Below are 21,142 nucleotides of genomic sequence, written 5' to 3'. Positions count from 1 at the left end.
CCTATGATAGACAGAACAATGGTCCAATGGCGGCCCAGGAGACAGGAGTTCCTATTACAGAGGCCGCCAAGTAAACAGGAGATTCTCACTGTATGTAATCTGACGGTGCTCGTCCTGCCCCCCTCCCTGTCCCCTCCGAGGCAGCTAAAACTGAAGTATTGGCGTATAACACGCACGCACTATTTGCACCCAATTTTCATGGTGAAAAAGTGAGTGTTATACGCCAATAAATACAGTAATTTCAACAAAAACTATATTCTGCACTCCAATTAATGAAACATCATTTTGATGTCTTTTGACATAGCACTTCTCTCCTGTAAGCGGAAGATCTGTGTACCCCCATTAGCCCTCATTCTCCCAACCATATTATGTGGGAGTGTGACGAAGGCACTTATTCCCCTGAGAGAGATATTTATTCTCTTTCACGGGTAAATTGTGATTACTTGCAAAAAATCATTTATACAATGTATCATCTAATCTCATATGTTTTTTGTTTACTCTTTACTCCAGAATTCACTGGTTTCTTTTCTATCTTTTCATCTCTTCAGTCCACACAGGTTGATCTGCGCAGTCAGCTCTGCATAACAAAAAGTAAGTCAAAACTATTTGATCTGTTGCCATGGCACCACTGAATATACTTTCCCTGAATGTTCAGGGAATAAATGTCCCTCAAAAAAGGACCAAAGCCTTCTGTACTTTCCATAACAAGAAGGCTCACATAGTATGCCTCCAAGAAACACACTTCACCAAAGATTCTACTCCAAAATATATTTCTCCTTTTTATCAACAAATTTACACGGCTTCTGCCTGTACCAAACAAAGGGGTACTCTAATTGCATTTCACTGATCCACACCATTCACCTTATCATCAGAAAGACCCAGAAGGTAGATACCTGATACTCATGGGTTATATAATGGATACAGCAATCATCAGTGATTTCCTACTACGCTCCTAACAAACAACCTACACCATTCCTCTCACATATATTACAAGTGATTAATACACACAAAATAGGAACAGTGATAATGTGTGGGGATTCGAACCAGGTCCTCCTCCCATTTCTAGATAAATCACCTTTTACACCATCCAAAATAACCTCTAGATTACCTTTTTCTCAACTTCTTTCCAAATACAATCTGGTAGATTCGTGGAGAGAAAGTAACCCAATGAAAAAGAAATTCACTTATTTCTCACACCCTCATCAAACCTTCACCAGAATAGATCATATTTTTCTAACAATAGGAATGATACCAGAAATTATTGCATCAGATATAATTCCGATTCCGTGGTCTGACCATAATGCAGTATACACTACTATAGCCTCAGCCATACCAAAAGCGCACGACCCAACGTGGTACTTACCGGACATAATGCTCAAACACTCACTACATCAGATGGCCATTGAACAAGCTTTAAAGGAAGACATATCAATTAATAATACAACAGACATCTCCCCAATAACACTGTGGGAAGCTCATAAGCCTGTCTTGCGTGGTACAATACAAAGACAAATGGCACTATTTAAACGGGAACGCAAAAATCTAGCAAAAAAACTAGAACTCAATTTTAATGCAGCCTACATATCATTCCAAGATAATCCATCTCAGAGTACAAAATCTCATCTGGAAAAATCTAGATTGGTATACGATCTATTTCTCACTGAGTCAGTTGATAAATCCCTCAAACGCTCCAAACACAATTTCTACATGAATACAAACAAACCAGGTACATATTTGGCTCGGGCATTAAATTCAACTAACAAATCTTTCAAACCAATACGTTTGAAATGATCAAAAAATGTTTATACTTGTAATCCAGTTAAAATAGTCCATAAATTTCACTCACATCTCGCAACTTTATACAAGACAAACAATGAATTTAATCCTACAGAGGCTGAATCCTTCTTCTCAAAAATAACCTTACCTAAGTTGTCTCAGAATCAAAAAAGCAGTTTGGATGAGCCTATAACTATAGATGAAGTTCCTAACGCCATAAAAGACCTAAAACTTAACAAAAGACCAGGCCCAGACGGCTACTCGGCTTTATACTATAAAACATTCTCAGAAATACTCTCTCCCATTCTCACTGAAACTTTTAACAAACTTCTAGAAGGACATTCTTTTCGGCAAGAAACACTAATGGCAATTGTTTGTATGATCCCAAAACCCCTTTCTGATGATACTTCCTGTGTGAATTATCGGCCTATCTCTCTGTTAAACCTTGATATTAAATTATTAGCAAAAATAATAGCAAAACGCCTCAATAGCATTATAGGAAAATTAATACATAGAGATCAAGTAGGCTTCATGCCAAATAGACAGGCAGGCGATAATATACGCAGGGCAGTGTTATTGGCACATATTGCTAAAAAACGGAAAATCCCTTTATGTTTTCTATCTCTCGATATTAAGAGGGCATTTGACACAGTATCCTGGCAATATATGCAATATTCATTACAAAAATGGGGTTTTGGACCCCACTTTTTAACATGGATCAAAGCATTATATAATAAACCCAAAGCCTATATAAAATACGCTGGATACAAATCTGATGCCTTTAATATCGAAAGAGGTACCCGACAGGGTTGCCTATTATCTCCCTTATTATTTGCCCTTATACTCGATCCCATGGCCCAATACATCAGAACAAACCAAACTATAACTGACATTGAAGTAGGAGGTATTACACACAAATTATGTATATTTGCAGACGATATATTACTTTTTCTATCATCACCACAGGTCTCTGGTCCTAACTTAATACCAGCTCTTGATGGATTTGCAGCCCTATCCGGCCTTATGATTAATCCTAAGAAATGCCTAGTGCTTAATATTTCGCTCACAAACATGGAATTGATCCCGGCTAGGGCTGCACTCCCATTCACATGGGCAGAAAAATCAATCCCATATCTTGGAATTCATTTAACAGCATCTCATTCTGACTTATTCTCAACCAATTATCCTCCTGTATTAAGACAGATCACAAATCTAATAAAACAATGGTCGCAACTTCCTTTATCCTGGATAGGGAAGATTAATGCAATCAAAATGACTATTTTACCCAAATTGCTTTATCTATTCAGAGTCCTCCCTATTCCAATTCCTTCCTATTTTTTGAGAATAGTACAAAAAAGAGCAACTTCATTTATATGGGGCTCTTCTAAACCACGAATACCTATACACACACTTAGGGGTGCAACGGATCGTCACCGATCCGCGATCCGAACGGGCCAACCTGTTCGGATTGGCACACCCGCGATCCGCGGAGCGCTCCGCGGCCTCGGGTTTTAGGAAAGGCCGCGGCTTCGGCCTAGCTCCGGAGCCGCGGCCATCTTGGTACACCCGGCGGCGCTGAGCACAGCATCGTGCTGACGTCATCACCCCGCCCCCAACTCGTGGGTTTGTCGGCTAAAGCAAGCAAGGAAGGTATGACTAACAGCAGCACTAATGTATACTGCTGGAGTGTGTGGATATTACAGTGGGGGACATGGACTGCCTGGCTATATTACATTGGGGAACATGTTTTGGATAGGCTATATTACAGTGGGGACATTGATTGGCTATATTACAGTGGGGACATTGATTGGCTATATTACAGTGGGGACATTGATTGGCTATATTACAGTGGGGACATTGATTGGCTATATTACAGTGGGGACATGGACTGGCTATATTACAGTGGGGACATGGACTGGCTATATTACAGTGGGGACATGGACTGGCTATATTACAGTGGGGACATGGACTGGCTATATTACAGTGGGGACATGGACTGGCTTTATTACAGTGGGGGACATGTGGACTGGCTATATTACAGTGGGGGACATGTGGCTATATTACGGTGCGGGACATGTGGCTATATTACGGTGCGGGACATGTGGCTGTATTACGGTGCGGGACATGTGGCTATGTTACGGTGGGGGACATGTGGCTATGTTACGGTGGGGGACATGTGGCTATATTACGGTGGGGGACATGTGGCTATATTACGGTGGGGGACATGTGGCTATATTACGGTGCGGGACATGTGGCTATGTTACGGTGCGGGACATGTGGCTATGTTACGGTGCGGGACATGTGGCTATGTTACGGTGCGGGACATGTGTCTATGTTACGGTGCGGGACATGTGGCTATATTACGGTGCGGGACATGTGGCTATATTACGGTGCGGGACATGTGGCTATATTACGGTGCGGGACATGTGGCTATATTACGGTGCGGGACATGTGGCTATATTACGGTGCGGGACATGTGGCTATATTACGGTGCGGGACATGTGGCTATATTACGGTGGGGGACATGTGGCTATATTACGGTGGGGGACATGTGGCTATATTACGGTGGGGGACATGTGGCTATATTACGGTGCGGGACATGTGGCTATATTACGGTGCGGGACATGTGGCTGTATTACGGTGCGGGACATGTGGCTGTATTACGGTGCGGGACATGTGGCTGTATTACGGTGCGGGACATGTGGCTGTATTACGGTGCGGGACATGTGGCTATATTACGGTGCGGGACATGTGGCTATGTTACGGTGGGGGACATGTGGCTATATTACGGTGGGGGACATGTGGCTATATTACGGTGCGGGACATGTGGCTATATTACGGTGCGGGACATGTGGCTATGTTACGGTGCGGGACATGTGGCTATGTTACGGTGGGGGACATGTGGCTATATTACGGTGCGGGACATGTGGCTATATTACGGTGCAGGACATGTGGCTATATTACGGTGCGGGACATGTGGCTATATTACGGTGCGGGACATGTGGCTATATTACGGTGCGGGACATGTGGCTATATTACGGTGCGGGACATGTGGCTATATTACGGTGCGGGACATGTGGCTATATTACGGTGCGGGACATGTGGCTATATTACGGTGCGGGACATGTGGCTATATTACGGTGCGGGACATGTGGCTATATTACGGTGCGGGACATGTGGCTATATTACGGTGCGGGACATGTGGCTATATTACGGTGCGGGACATGTGGCTATATTACGGTGGGGGACATGTGGCTATATTACGGTGCGGGACATGTGGCTATATTACGGTGCGGGACATGTGGCTATATTACGGTGCGGGACATTTGGCTATATTACAGTGGGGGACATGTGGCTATATTACAGTGGGGGACATGTGGCTATATTACAGTGGGGGACATGTGGCTATATTACAGTGAGGGACATGTGGCTATATTGCAGTGAGGGACATGTGGCTATATTACGGTGCGGGACATGTGGCTATATTACGGTGGGGGACATGTGGCTATATTACAGTGCGGGACATGTGGCTATATTACGGTGGGGGACATGTGGCTATATTACGGTGGGGGACATGTGGCTATATTACGGTGGGGGACATGTGGCTATATTACGGTGGGGGACATGTGGCTATATTACGGTGGGGGACATGTGGCTATATTACGGTGGGGGACATGTGGCTATATTACGGTGGGGGACATGTGGTTATATTACAGTGGGGGACATGTGGTTATATTACAGTGGGGGACATGTGGCTATATTACAGTGGGGGACATGTGGATATATTACAGTGGGGGGAGATGACGTGGATATTACAGTGGGGGGAGATGACGTGGATATTACAGCAGTGGGGGAGATGACGTGGATATTACAGCAGTGGGGGAGATTGTGGATAACTGGATTACAGTGGGGACTATATGGTGGTGGAATTTTCACAGGTTTTGCAAATTCAATTAATTGCATTTTGCACATTTATCCAAATTGACTTTTAGATTCATATATTTTTCTAATTATTTTTCATATTTTTGGTGTTCTTGTCAATTCATGTGTTTACGTCGTTCACTATTGTAATATTACGTTTAGCGCAATCCTATTTTTTCTATATTTTTTTCCTTGTATTGGGGTTTTGCAGAAGGATTGCTGCTTCCACTGAGTCTTAGGCGATTTTCGGCCGCACAGGATCGCTTCTAGGTCTCAGCGCAGTTTCTTTCCTTTTTTCCAGGTGAGCTCCCCTGCCTTCCCTGACTGGCGAATCGGGCAAATGACTGCCCACTGTTTCGTCCTCCCCTGGAACGTCCTCCAGGCTACCGAAGCGCTTCCACATCCTGCCTCTACTTTCGGGAAGGAATCAGTCCACACACACAGTGTGGTCATGGCGAGCGGAGGAAGGGAGGAGCTTGAACGCCCCACGTCATTGAAATCCCCTGTATGGGAGCATTTTGGCTTCCCTGTCAAATATGATGATGAAGGAAAGAGGTTAGTGGATAAAACCGTGACGGCGTGTAGGCACTGTGGCACAAGAAAGCCATATGACACTGGAAACACATTAAGCATGGCTACGCATTTGAAGCGACATCACCCCGGTGTTTCACTGAAAGAAGTGAAACAGAAAACAACCGCTTATCACCGCAGCATTTACGCAGCCACTTGGTGCACAATCAGACCGGGCTAAAGCCATCACAAAAGCCATCGGTGTGTTTATAGGTGCAGACATGAGGCCATATTCGGTTGTCCAAAACGAGGGCTTTAAACACATGCTGAAAGTGCTTGAGCCACGTTACAACATCCCGTCGCGCACCCACTTCAGCGAAAAGATTGTGCCAGATCTTTATGAGCAGGAGAAGAAAAAAGTTGTGGATGAACTATCCCGAGCATCCTCTGTTGCGCTCACGACAGACGGGTGGACATCCAGGGGAGCACAGAGCTATGTGACGATAACCGCTCACTTCATCACAGCAGACTGGGAGATGAGAAGTCCGGTGCTGCAGACACGTCCCCTCTACGAGAGTCACACAAGCACTCATCTTGCGCAGATACTGACTCAAGCAGTGGAGGAATGGAAGTTGAAGAGGCCCAGTACCAATATCCCAGTCACAACTGATAATGCCAAAAATCAAATAAATGCAGTGAATGAGGCAGGACTGGGCCCACATATAGGGTGCTTTGCACATGTAGTGAATTTGGCATCACAGAAGGGAATCTCAATCAATAGGATGGACCGCCTCCTTGGGAGGATCAGGAAGGTGGTTTCCTACTTCCACCGAAGCACAACAGCTGCTCATGTGCTTAAGACAAAGCAAGAAATGCTAAAGCTGCCTACTCATAAGCTCATACATGATGTCCCAACAAGGTGGAACTCTACTTATGATATGATGGAGCGTTATCTGGAGCAGCAGGCAGCTATATACTCTGCATTGACCGACAAGACCCTGAAGAAAAATGTCAAAGACATCATTACCCTGTCTGATGATGATGTGAGAGTGGCAGAGGAGGTCCTCAAGGTGCTTAAACCCCTCAAAACTGTTACTTCTCTGCTGAGCACTGAAAGTTCACCATCTGTGTCAATGATCCTGCCGCTTAAAACAAGGATTCTACAATCCATGGCTCCAAGTGTGGAAGACAGCATCATCACTCGAGATGTCAAGACTGCCATTAGAGAGGACCTGCAGCACAGATACACTTCACCCCCTACTCTACAGGACTACCTTCACAGATCTACTGCCCTGGATCCGAGGTTCAAGTCCCTGTCTCACATGGACCCTGCCCTACGCCAGAGGACATACAGTGACCTCACCACTGAGATTGTGAGCAGTCTGGGCACTGAAGACTGTGATGAGGTAAAGAAAAAGAATATTATTTAAAAATATCATAAATTTAAATCTAAATACATTTTTTATTTTCGTAATAATGGCTTTTTTTAAATGTTATTATTTTCATGTTTCATAGACCTGAAAAATGTGGCAATAATACTGTCACATTTTTCATGTCTATGAAACATGAAAATAAATAATAGGTTTAATTAATCAACAATTTTTTTTTTCTGCAGGGTCAAGCTGCAGAACCAACAGGAGCAAACTTGGACTCATCATCTCCTCCACAAAAGAAGTCAGCGATGGCAGAGCTTTTTGGAGAGACCTTTGCCACTTCCAGCAAAGACAAGAAGACTCCTGCTGACATCATCAAAGAGGAGGTGGCATCCTACCTGGCAGCAAGCGGCATTACAGTGGATGGTGATCCGCTGACATGGTGGAAAAGCAATGAGTGTAGATACCCTCATATTGCCACGATGGCAAGATGCTATCTCGCTGTGCCAGGCTCTTCAGTTCCTTCCGAGAGAGTGTTCTCAACAGCAGGGGACATAGTGACTGCAACGAGGTCCACACTCTCCCCAGACAATGTAGACACCCTTGTCTTTTTGAAAAAGAATTTGCAATTATAAGCTCAGGAATGCTTTGCTTTCTTTCCTTTATTCTTCTTTGATGGTGTGGACATACTAGGCTTTCACAATCCATGTTTCAAGGAAGATGATGTGCCTTCTTATGTTGCACTTTAAGTTATTTTTGGCTCGTTGCCCATCGGTCCATGTTTGAAGGAAGGAGATATGCCATTTTTATGTTGCACTTTAAGTTGTTTTTGGCTCATAGCCCATCGGTCCATGTTTGAAGGAAGGAGATATGCCTTTTTTTATGTTGCACCTTAAGTTTTTCATTATGTTACAAAGAAGAAATTATGCCTTGTGCACTTTAACTTGATTTTATATATTTTCAAGTAATGTAAAAGTGTTAATAAACAAAAAGACAAAACTTATGTTTATTTGTCTTGTCTTTTTTTTTTTTTTTTTTTGTTGATCCGAAAATGATCCGATCCGTGACTCTGATCCGAGGAACGATCCGAACCGTGAGTTTTTTGATCCGTTGCACCCCTACACACACTACATCTTCCCAAAAATAAAGGAGGCCTGGGATACCCTGATTTTACTAACTACTACAGAGCAGCACATTTGGCCAGTCTGTCCAAATACCATGCAAAACAGGAAATCCCATTATGGGTATTTATAGAGGCTTCAGAAAATGACCCTCTATTAATATCAAACTTGTTATGGCTTGATCCTAAAGATCGCTTTAAAATTCATAATCCCATAACTAAACACTTCTTATCTCTCTGGGATAAACTAAAAACCAAATATTAGTTACAATCTCCACACAATCCTCTCCTTTCTTTTATCAGAAATCCGGCCTTTTATCTGGCATGGATCTACCCAAATTCTTTTAAAGCTTGGACAACATCAGGCATTCAGACACTAAATGACTTCATAGCATCTAAATCATTCCTTTCATTCCCATCGCTTAGAGAAAAATATGATCTACCAAACTCTGAGATATTTAGATATCTCCAAATCAAAAATTTCTATACACCATTCCTAAAGGGGGATACACCATTATCCTAATTATCCATTTTTGAATCAATCTGTACAAAAGATCCATTTGCTAAAGGTACAATTTCATCACTTTATAATCAATTATATGGAGTAGTAAATCTTAATAGACCCTCTTACGTTCAGAGGTGGGAGGAGGACCTGGGACGAACTTTAGAAGACACGGACTGGTCTAACATATGGCTCACATCTAAGTCATCCTCACCCAACATCTTAGCACTGGAGACAAATTATAAAGTCCTAACTCGCTGGTACCTTGTACCCGCTAGAGTGTCAAAATATTCACCTAATACCTCAGCTCTTTGTTTTCGAGGATGCCCAAAAATAGGCACACATTTACACATATGGTGGACGTGCCCAGTAATCCAAACCTTCTGGAAGGAAGTCTTCGTGATTGCATCTAAAATATTTTAAAAAATAATACAACCAGATCCATATATAACTTTACTTAATCTAAAACCGGAATGGTTAACACTCTCTCAATTCAAACTTATGATCCAACTAATAACGGCTGCAAAACAAACAGTGGCCAAAGCATGGAAATCTCCTACGTTGGTACTAGCAGAAACAATTCACAGAATGAATAATACAATGTCCCATGCTAAGATGGTAGCCATCGATCAAAATCAAATTCCAAAATTTGAAAAACTTTGGCATCCTTGGATAAAACAACAGTTTCTGTCAAATTTCAATGACTCTGTCCTGTTGCCATGGTAACAGATTAAATGACTTACAGAGACACCCATTCTAAGGCTTCAAAGAGAACTAAAAAGAATAATAAACTGACGAGCGGGACAACCTTGTGGACCATACCTCTGCCTTTCTACCCTTTTTCTTCTTTCTCTTTCCTTTTCTCCACCTTACGATTAAAGCTCATTATCAGAATTTATTTGACCTATATACACTCTACCTGTAAACAATATATATAGTAGGTATAAATCATTTAAATACCTACAAAAGTAACTAAGGAAATGATATATATCTTTAATTAGGTTAAATAGGTTTACGTGAACCCAATGTTTAATATTTGAAATTTCATGATATTTACCTATATAATCCCTACTGTAAAACAATGAGCTTACTTTATAGATCCTTGTAAACTTACTTTATGTATCTTTATAATATTGTATACTCAATAAACTTCTTTTGGCAAGGAAAAAAAAAAAAAAAAAAAAAAAGAAATGCGCTAGACTTCTGTCTAAGCCATAAGTTTTTCTGGTTTGATGGTCATTTTTTCTCCCAACGCAGAGGTGTTGCTATAGGGGCAAAATTTGCCCCAAGCATAGCAAATTTGTTTAAGGGGGAATGGGAGGACAAAACGATATTCTCCACTGCCCGCACTCAGCTTTTGCTATACAAGAGGTACATCGATGACCTGTTTTTTTATCTGGGAAGGGTCCAGTGATAGCTTGCAGGAATTCCTGAATGAACTTAATTCCAATAATAACAACATCAGACTGACCAGCGATTTTAGTCAAAGTGACATTCATTTTTTGGATGTAAACATCTTTAGACAAGGTGATGGACTGGGTACTAAAGTTTACTTCAAGCCCACAGATTCTAACAGCTATTTGCCTATTAGCAGTGGGCATCACCCTAAGTGGTTAAAAAACATACCCAAGGGGCAGCTCACTAGGGTAAAAAGGAACTGCTCCGAGGATGCTGACTTCTTGAGGCGGGCTCAGATTGTCAAAAAAAAGTTTGTGGAAAAGGGATATGTGGAGGGGGTTTTGGACTCCACTATTCAGGAGTTGGCTGTGCGACCCAGAGATTCTTTTTTAGATGATCAACCAAAGGTCCAGAATACTGACAATTATGAGTGGAGCTTCATTTCAGGGTTTCACTCCCAGTATAGGGAGGTGGGTTTTTAATGCCCACTGGCATGTGCTACGCATGGATAAAACATTGTGCCCAGTCCTACCGTGTAGGCCCAAATTTATTTACAGAAGATTCCACAGCTTTGCGGACAGGATAGTACGGAAAGTGTTGGACCCCCCGTCCAGACTATTAACTTTCTGGGACAAAAAAGGGTTCTATAGCTGTAGGAGGTGTCGTGCATGTAGGGAAGTGGACAGACCAATGAGGGCTTTGGAAAGCTTTACGTCTACTTCTAATGGTAGAGAATTCTCTATAAATGAATTCACTACGTGCAACACGGCCTATGTTGTTTACGCTATGCAATGTCCTTGTGGTCTTATTTATATAGGACGCACCAAAAGGCTGTTGAGGGTCAGAATCGCAGAACACATAGCAAATATAAAAATTGGTTTCAAAGACCACAATGTATCGCTTCATTTCAAGTTAAAACATAACCAGGATCCCTCGGGCCTCAAATTCTGGGGTGTAGATCATTTGAAGCCAAAGTGGAGGGGCTCTAACTTGATTCGTGATCTGTCGAGAAGAGAGACCCAGTGGATCTTCTTGGTCGACACTTTATCGCCAAGGGGATTAAACGTTGACCTAGATATCAACTGCTTCATAAGTGATTACTAATATCTGCGATTAATGCTTTACCTCATCCGTCTTTTATTAGTGTTTCTGCGGGCAGTCTGATGCTGTCCCTTCGACTGTTGTTCAAGTATGTTCTTTATGCCTCTAGTATATTCCTGCTCTCCTTACAGTAGTGCCTTTTGTATGACTACTGATTTTTTAAAAGATATGGATTGATTTTGCTCCTTTATTATTATGCGATTTTTTAAAAAATATGGATTAATATTGCTCTTTTATTATTATGCGATTTCTTAGCCTCCGATTTTATGGGATTTTTCAGCCTCCTTTATTTTTATTTTTCTCTTTAATTATTTTGTGTTTTAGTTTAACCATTAAAACTTATTCAGCTCTATAGTTTAATTGTTACTGGGTGAGGACTCTTTATAGCATTATTTGTGCATTGAGGTTCTTTCCTTTTTATGCAATAATACATATGCCTTTTTACTGTATATATGTGCGCAATAGTGCAGTGATTTTTTGAATACAATCTGTTTGGGGTTGTTATTTACACTTATATTGTGCACATTTATTTTAAGTAATTATGTTTTTTCAGATTTATTAATATGAATATAAAATGCACCAGATCGGTATCTTATTTACGGTGCGGCTTTGGAGTAACATTTATTGCTGGGTAGTGACAGCTTATAATGTTATGCTGCATAGGATTAGCTGATGTCATTGATAGGGATGTAAATGTTTCTAGTATAAGTTCTTTTATGTCCATTTGGTTATCAGCTCTAATTTATGTGCTTGTCTAATGTGTTTAATATGTGCAGTGTCCTTATGCCCCTTTGCACCGTCTACTATAAGCCGTCAGTGAGGCCGGGGCTGGCGACGTGCACCCGCCGACACCCGAGTTTCGCTGTGATTGGCTGGGCGGGTTGTAAAGGGATATTTAAGCTGACCAACCCGTCGTGTAGCCACGCCCTCTGTTGAAGTCAGGATATGACGAAACGCGTCAGGGCGTGGCTTACGCGACGTAGGAAGTGACGTGTGCGCTCCACCTGAGTCAACTGCACAACCAGGAAGTATCCATCATCTCCTGTGTGGCGGCGCTGACATCTCTTGGTGAAGTTTACACACTTTCACTACCTGCCTGTCTGATTGATTGCTCTCTTTTTTGTTTACTTGATGTACGTATTTTATTGAAGGGGGGTTGCTGTCTTTTTGTGTGGAAGGGGTTTCTGTCAATAAACGGGATTACGCTATGTGCACTTTTTTTCTCCGTTCCTTGATTTAATATGAGCCCTGAAAATCTGTGACCCTGCATGAAGTGATGTTGACAACAAACTGCTGGCAAAGAGTGATTATTCTGAATGCTCTATTACTCCCCATTTCTGGTGAGTTGAACCCCCTAAGGGGAGAGTGTTTTTGCACCGGGTGGATTTCGTAGTGATCGGTGGAAGGTGCATGCGGAGGATTGATTTCATGATCACCTGATTTTTGTTTATTTTTTGAACTACACCCTGAACTTTACATCACTACCCTATATAAGGGACTTTCTCCTAAGGGACTTTTCTGTTACAGGATTTTCCTTTGCATGTGTTGTTGGCCACATATTTCAATTGCTCAACATTAGCGCTGTCTAGTGCGATGATTTAGTCCCATTTTGGATTACGTTATAACACAGTTTTTACATATACAGTTAGTAGTTTAATCATCGCTACTCTTATTCTAATGGTATGCATCTAGTATATTATTTACACATTGCACCTTATAATCACTTTTGAAAATTTTGTGTTTTTTTTTTTTTTATACATGTATCCTTTGTGCCTTGCTGTGGCTGGATAAGCCGCTTATGCAGTATTTTTAGTATACCTCATATGCATTAATGATCTCCAGATTGACATTTTCACCTTAGCGCAGCATATCTTTTGTATACACAGGGCATACACACAGTCGGAGTTTCCGCCAACAGCCTGTCATCACACATTTCCCGTTGGAAAATCAGATCGTGTGTATGGGTCTTTAAGGCGTCAGCATACCAAGACATCACAGAAGAATTTAAGCTGTTGTAGCTGCAAAGGGTGGGCAAATTCAATATTGAACCCTACAGACTAAGGTGTCCTTTTATGAAAGTGCGGTAAAATACCGCTTTTCAGTTCTCAGGCATTCTCAGAGGAGATCGCTCTCCTCTGAGTGCCTGTTTATGAAAGTGTGTAGATCGCTTCTCATGTTGAGTTGAGGAGCGATCTACAAACGCCGGGAACTCCTGAGAATGGCTCCTCTCACTATAATCTCGCGTGATATAGCGGGATTACAGTATGAGGAACCATAAAATACAAAAGTTTAACACAAATCCGCACACATTATTCCCCAACATATTAATAAAATAATAAAGTTAAATTCCCCCTACACAATATACATTAACCTAATTATAAAAAAAACATTGTTTTTATCAATATTTAAAGATCATACATGTCCCTATTTAAATGTGAATGGTGTATAGTAAATGAATGTAATGCACATATGTAATGCAGCTATACACCATTCATATAAATGCAAAATACATTTATAATCATTAAAAAAATCATTTTAATAAAGTATACAAGTATAAATATTTATTAATAAATTAAAATAAAATATATTTCATAATTGATAAACATAAAAATTGATAAACTGGTGCAATGCGAGAACACTGCGAATCCACTGCGGGTTCCCGCATCGCACCGACTCGCATGTCAGTTCACACTGCCATATGCGAATCGCTGGGGAGTGTCAATACATTTTTAACGACACCCCCAGTTCAGCTTGCATATCGCACTGCTAACTGCTATACACACACACTATAAATTCCTATCCTGCTGGTTTTGGGGTGTGTAATGGTGGGGAAGGTGTGCTCTGACTGTTTGGTGAAAGAAAGAAGTCAAAAGACTTCTTGCTTTCTCCAGAATATCAGCCAGTTTCAGGCTTCTCACTCTGATTCTCCACTTCTGAAATGGAGAATCAGAAAGTGAGAATTCTGTCACAGATCGCCAGTGAGGTGCTGAGATCGCACCTTCATAAACTGGCCGTTTCTGTGAAGTCAGTTACAAATTCTCACTGTGCTGAGATAATCAGCGGAGAACATGTTCTCCGCTGATTATCTCAGTTTCATAAACTGGTAATGAGCTGAGATCAGCGGTGAGACTCGGGATCGACGCTGATCTCAGTTTCATAAAAGGACACCTAAGACTGGGATCACCCCTCTGGGTAATCTATGTGCAGTGCAAGGATTTTAACAAACTTTGTTGCAGATTCCTACCTTTTGTTATTCTGAAGAAATTACTATTTTTTTGTCTATGTCCATGTGGTAAGGTAATCTAATGGGAGTGGTTTCTTAATTATAAACCAGCTGCTTCACCTGCTGGACACTAATGAGAAAAATTGCAGGGTCTGCATCTCTTAAGACCCCTTTCACACTGGAGCGTTTTGCAGGCGCTATAGCGTTAAAAATAGCACCTGCAAACCACCCTAAAACAGCTGCTCCATTCACCCCAGTGTGAAAGCCCGAGGGCTTTCACACTGGAGCGGTGCTCTGGCAGAGCATCAGAAATAATCCTGCCAGCAGCTTCTTTAGAGCGGTGAAGGAGCGGTGAACTCACCGCTCCTCCACCGCTGCTCCCCATTGAAATCAATGGGGCAGCGCTGCGATACTGCTGGCAAAATGCTGCTCCGGTAGCGTTTTGCAGGTGGATTGAACCCCTTTTCGCCCGCTAGCAGGGGGTTAAAACTGCCCCGCTAGAGGCCAACTAGCGCCGCTAAAACTACAGTAAAAATAGCGCCGCTTTACTGCTGACACTGGAGGTGGCGCAGTGTGAAAGGGGTCTTAAACATGTTCCTATTGGGAGTATCTTACCAAAAATAAATTACAAAAACAAAAACATTTTTACAAAAACATTTTTGTTGCGAAGGGATGCCTAAAATCTGACTTGTATCTTAGTGCAGACTTCTGGTAAAATTAGTGAGCCAATCACACAAGCAGGACATTTTGTTTCTGGTGGGCGTGCTGTACACATTCTGTGTACAGAACACCTCCAGGTAGCCATATTGCATTCTACAGAAAATTACAGAGCTGCAGATTGAAAAGGAAAATTTAAAAAAAATTAAATTACAATATGACTGTCACAATTGTATTTTTTTTTGTTTATTTGTAAATATTGTGTATGTATATATATATATATATATATATATATATATATATATATGTGTTACTATTTGCTATTTTTTCCCCACGAAAGTGGAGTTACCCTTTAACTGGCAATTGTGCAGTAATGCAATACTGTACACAAATGAAATTTTTATCATTTTTTTCACACAAATAGAGCTTTCTTTTGGTGGTATTTGATCATCAGTGGGTCTTTTTTTTTTTTTGCGATATAAATTGAAACAAAAACTGACAATATTTTTTACATTCTGTTATAAAACATATCTAATAAAAAATGTAAAAAAAAAAACAAAAACAAACAAACTTCTGCATGCATTTAGGCCAAAATATATTCTGCTACATGTCTTTGGTAAAAAAAAAAAAAAAAAATTCTTAAAATTTTTTGGTTTGCATGAAAGTTATAGCATCTGGTAGAGCTGCACAATTCTGGCTAAAATGAGAATCACAATTTTTTTGCTTAGAAGATAGATCGCGATTCTCTCACGGTTCTCGCGGCATAACATCATCTTTCATATTAAAACAAAACAAAATTAGGCTAACTTTACTGTTTCGTTTTTTTTTTTTTTATTCATTGAAGTGTATTTTTTCCCAAAAGATTGCGTTTGAAAGACCGCTGGGCAAATACAGTGTGACATAAAATATTGCAGCAATTGACGTATTATTCATTAGGGTCTCTACTAAAATATATATAATGTTTGGGGGTTCCAAGTAATTTTCTAGCAAAAAATATTGATTTTAACTTAAGAAACAAGTGTCAGAAAAAGATTTAGACTTTAAGTGGTTAAACTTCCTGCATTTACACGTTGTTAAAAACATATTTATTTTTTTATATACTAGTATTGGCAGTGATCAGCAACATATAGTGAGACTCTGATAGCATAGCGGGAAAACTGACACTAGCTGATGCTGGCTGGGGAGGAACGCTAACTGACATCAATAGTGTGACACTAAGGCAGTGATCAGTGCTTATACTATACACTGTCACTGTACTAATGACACTGGCTGGGAAGGGGTTAACATGTAGGGGCGATCAAGGGATTAACTGTGTGCCTAACAAAGTGTAGTGTGTGCTGCTTTTACTGAATAATCTGGCTGTTTTTTTTTTACCCTACTTTTCAGGGAGAAGAAGCAGCCAGATCACTGTTCCATCAACACTTAGGGTCAGTTCACACCATAAAAATGCACTCCAGATCTGTTCCAGATGCGTTTCTGCATGCACATTTTTAACGTGTATTTGATACGTTCCGATGCATTTTTGGTGCGTTTTTGATGCATTTTCGGGTGCTTTCTTTTTTTGTTTTTTTTTACTATACTAGGGTCCATTGCGTTTTTGATGCATTCTAGTGCATTTTTGATGCATTCCAGTACAGTCCAGTGGTGGAAAAATGCAGCATTTTCTACTTTTTTTTCTGGAGCTGGAGAGCCCTAGAACTGACCGCACTGGTGTGAACAATGCAGAACAAAAACGCACAGGACTGCATGTGGTGTGAACTGGCCCTAATACAGTGATCAGTGCTGATACTATACACTGTCACTGTACTAATGACACTGGCTGGGAAGGGGTTAACATGATGAAATACAGACATACATGCATCCCTATGGGATAGGGGGCGTCAGCGGATGAACATCCGCTGACACCCGATATCATCCGTCCCCGCTCTCGTCCGATTATGCAGACGGAGGAAAATCCTATTTTTCTATCCCTCTGAAGAGTGGATCGGATGAACACGGACAGACGGTCCGTGTTCATCCGATCCCCCTATAGGGGAGAGCGGAGATCTGACAGGGCAGTCCCTGCACTGTGCAGGGACTGCCCTGTCAGCCGCCGGCTCAGCGGGGGTCAACGGAGCGATCCCCGCTGAGCAAGCGGATGTTCATGGGGCGGATCATCACGGATCTGTCCCATGTAAAAGGGCCCTAATACAGTGATCACTGCTGATACTATACACTGACACTTTACTAATGACTGGCTGGGAAGGGATTAATATCTAGGGGTTAAATGTGTGCGTTATGTGCTGCTTTTAAAAAGCGACCTTATGCAGGGAGCAGCAAGATCAACTGTCAGTGTTCGGAGCACTGTGTTGTTTACAACACAATGCTCCCTTCCCTGAATGACGTAGCCGATCGGCGGGTCCCGGTGCTCAATCACAGCACAGCCGGGGGGCGGCCCATAGCTGAAAGCACCAATCACGCATCAGATCCATGATCCGGTGCAGAGCGGCCGCTAAGGATGAACTCCGGCGCGTTCACACACTCCATCTGCAGAGCCAGCCAGGAAGTCGGAATGGCGCTGCGCTAATCACAGGCAGTGACACATTTCCCGATCTCTGCAGCCGCAAATCGGGAAAATGTCTCACTGCCTTTGATCAGCGCAGAGCTGTGCCGACTTCCCGGCGGGCTGTGCACGTGGGGTGTGCGAACCTTAGCAGCCGCTCTGCAGCAGTATGTCTGCGTGGGACGGTCGGCAAGCGGTTAGGTAAAACTGGAGGGTGCAAAAATCTGGTGCAGCTGCGGTAGCCAATCCGTTTCTAACTTCAGCTTTTTTTGGTCAAAGCGAACAAGCAGATTGGCTTCTATGCAGAGCTGCAGCAGACTTTGCACTCTCTAGTTTTAGTAAATCAACCCCAATGTTTAGCTTTTTAACTTTATCGATAAAGACACTTCATTGGGGGGCTATGCGCCGTGGCGTGTTCCGCTGTGTAAAGATACATGTGTGCATTTTTGGTGATTGCAGTGTGCAGACAGAAGAGGCTTCCAGTCTATGAGATGTAGAGTTGTCAGTAGCAGACAGGTAGTTGATCCCATGCCCCTCCCTCATCCAGCTGTGTACATAGTGGAGGTGACCAGACAGGCCCCGGCTCACACATGACTAACAATGAGCAGGTGACCCCCGGTGCCGGGACACCATACCTCACAACACAGGCTCCCAGTCACTGCAGCCGACACCACGTCTGCCGTCACCTTCCCGGAGCCCTCTGCCAGCCCGAGCCGCACTCACCAAGTGTCCCCCCTCCGAAGTGGGGTCTTCAGCAGCCCTGACACTTCTGTTCTCTGAGTCTCCAGATCAACCACTCCGCCCTCCGCCATCTTCCTGCACTGACAGCTGCGCGCTGCATCCTGGGAGTGACGTCAGTGCTGGCAAGTAACGGGAACCGGGCAGAGAGTGTGTGTGTGTGTGTGTGTGTGTGTGTGGAGGGGATCACATGGAGGAGCTCTGTGCACCTCACAGCTTCCACTGTGTTGTTCTGCCTGGGCTATCATATCTATCCCTCCTCCACTACTGAAAGCGACACTTTACCCATAGCAACTTGATGGGAAAAAAAAGAAAAGAATGTTCTTTACCAAGGAAAATACATTCCATAATAATAATTATGCTGCCAAAATTAGTGTGTGATGTAAATTGCCTCCAGCATTGCTCCTGTTTCTTCTTACTGGAGGCCTCCATTTTGCTGAAGCCCAGAGCCCCCGAGCAGAAGGAAATCATAAAGCTGAAACGCCTGCTGTCGTTATACGTCGGTACTTTCAAGAGGGATATCGTTGTGGTTGCCCATGCATTGTGGGAGCACGGGCGCCCCCTCCCCGACACCTCCACCGCCCTATTCATGTGCCCGGCCCCTTTCAGGATGCCAGACACATGAAATATTATGGCGGGGGTGTGTATTTTGAAGCACATGATTAGAGCCAGAGGCTCTAATAGGCTTCAAAATAGGGTGGGCCACCCTGTTGTGTGGCATAGAGAATTAATTTTCGCTGTTTTCACACTAACGTTCCTCCCTGTCAATCAGCAGGCAGGTCAATGAGACCTGTCTTCTGATTGGCCAAAGCATTAGGCAATCCTATTGGATGCCTAAGGCTTTGGCAGAAGAGGAGACACGGCGGAGGAAGCCTGAGGAGCCGAGTGGACACAGGCGCCACATCCCGCCACTACGGAGGAGGAGGAGGAAGCCCTGTCACTCGGTAAGTGCCATTGGACCGGCCTCGCAGGGGGGTTAGTGAAGTGACAGCTGAGCCAGGGGACGCGCCTGGCTGCATTTGATGGGCACAAGTGGCTGCGTTTGATGGAGTCACAAGTGGCTGCGTTTGATGGGGTCACATGTGGCTGCATTTGATGGGCACAGTGAGGCTACAATTGATGGGGGGGGGGGGGGCGTTTTCAGTATTTTTTCAGTTTGTTTGCACCCCACCAAAAAAAAAATTTGAGCACCATCCACCACAGTAGCTAGCTACCATAACCCCAATTAGGGTTGTCACCTTTTTGTCAAGCCAAACCCAAACACTTTAGCGGCGCGCAGCAATTTATTTTTATTTTTTGCAGTATACATTATAGAATTGTAAAGGTCCTGGGACACCCTTTTGGGTGGCCCAAGAAGAGTCAAAATATAATGATGTGATGAACAGTCGGTGTGGCCAAAAGGTGTGTCTGTTCCCTAGTGCAGTCCCCCCAGGTGAGTCTGTTCCCTAGTGCAGTCTCCCCAGGTGAGTCTGTTCCCCAGTGCAGTCCCCCCAGGTGAGTCTGTTCCCCAGTACAATCCCCCCCGGGTGAGTCTGTTCCCCAATACAATCCCCCCCGGGTGAGTCTGTTTCCCAGTACAATCCCCCCCGGGTGAGTCTGTTTCCCAGTTTAATCCCCCCGGGTGAGTCTGTTCCCCAGTACAATCCCCCCCGGGTGAGTCTGTTCCCCAGTACAATCCCCCCCGGGTGAGTCTGTTCCCCAGTACAATCCCCCCCGGGTGAGTCTGTTCCCCAGTACAATCCCCCCGGGTGAGTCTGTTCCCCAGTACAATCCCCCCCGGGTGAGTCTGTTCCCCAGTACAATCCCCCCCGGGTGAGTCTGTTCCCCAGTACAATCCCCCCCGGGTGAGTCTGTTCCCCAGTACAATCCCCCCCGGGTGAGTCTGTTCCCCAGTACAATCCCCCCCGGGTGAGTCTGTTCCCCAGTACAATCCCCCCCGGGTGAGTCTGTTCCCCAGTACAATCCCCCCCCGGGTGAGTCTGTTCCCCAGTACAATCCCCCCCCGGGTGAGTCTGTTCCCCAGTACAATCCCCCCCCGGGTGAGTCTGTTCCCCAGTACAATCCCCCCCCGGGTGAGTCTGTTCCCCAGTACAATCCCCCCCCGGGTGAGTCTGTTCCCCAGTACAATCCCCCCCCGGGTGAGTCTGTTCCCCAGTACAATCCCCCCCCGGGTGAGTCTGTTCCCCAGTACAATCCCCCCCCGGGTGAGTCTGTTCCCCAGTACAATCCCCCCCCGGGTGAGTCTGTTCCCCAGTACAATCCCCCCCCGGGTGAGTCTGTT

The 21,142-nt window shown here is 43.5% G+C and overlaps 1 protein-coding gene across 6 annotated transcripts in view; it reads right to left on the bottom strand.

Moving 5' to 3' along the window:
• Positions 1–18,997, bottom strand: part of USP15 (ubiquitin specific peptidase 15) — a 190,694-nt gene extending 171,697 nt beyond the window's left edge. For all 6 annotated transcript variants that reach the window (XM_073619986.1, XM_073619990.1, XM_073619988.1 and 3 more), the window contains exon 1: positions 18,847–18,997. In XM_073619986.1, coding sequence (XP_073476087.1) covers positions 18,847–18,935 — 89 coding nt within the window. In that variant the 5' untranslated portion in view covers positions 18,936–18,997. The remainder of the gene's footprint in view (positions 1–18,846) is intronic.
• Between the last annotated feature and the right edge of the window lie 2,145 nt (positions 18,998–21,142).

Source organism: Aquarana catesbeiana, linkage group LG03 (assembly GCF_042186555.1).
Source record: "Aquarana catesbeiana isolate 2022-GZ linkage group LG03, ASM4218655v1, whole genome shotgun sequence".
Classification (NCBI taxonomy): Eukaryota; Metazoa; Chordata; class Amphibia; order Anura; family Ranidae; genus Aquarana; species Aquarana catesbeiana.
Note: the sequence above shows the minus strand (reverse complement) of the source record. Positions and strands in the feature narration are given on the sequence as shown.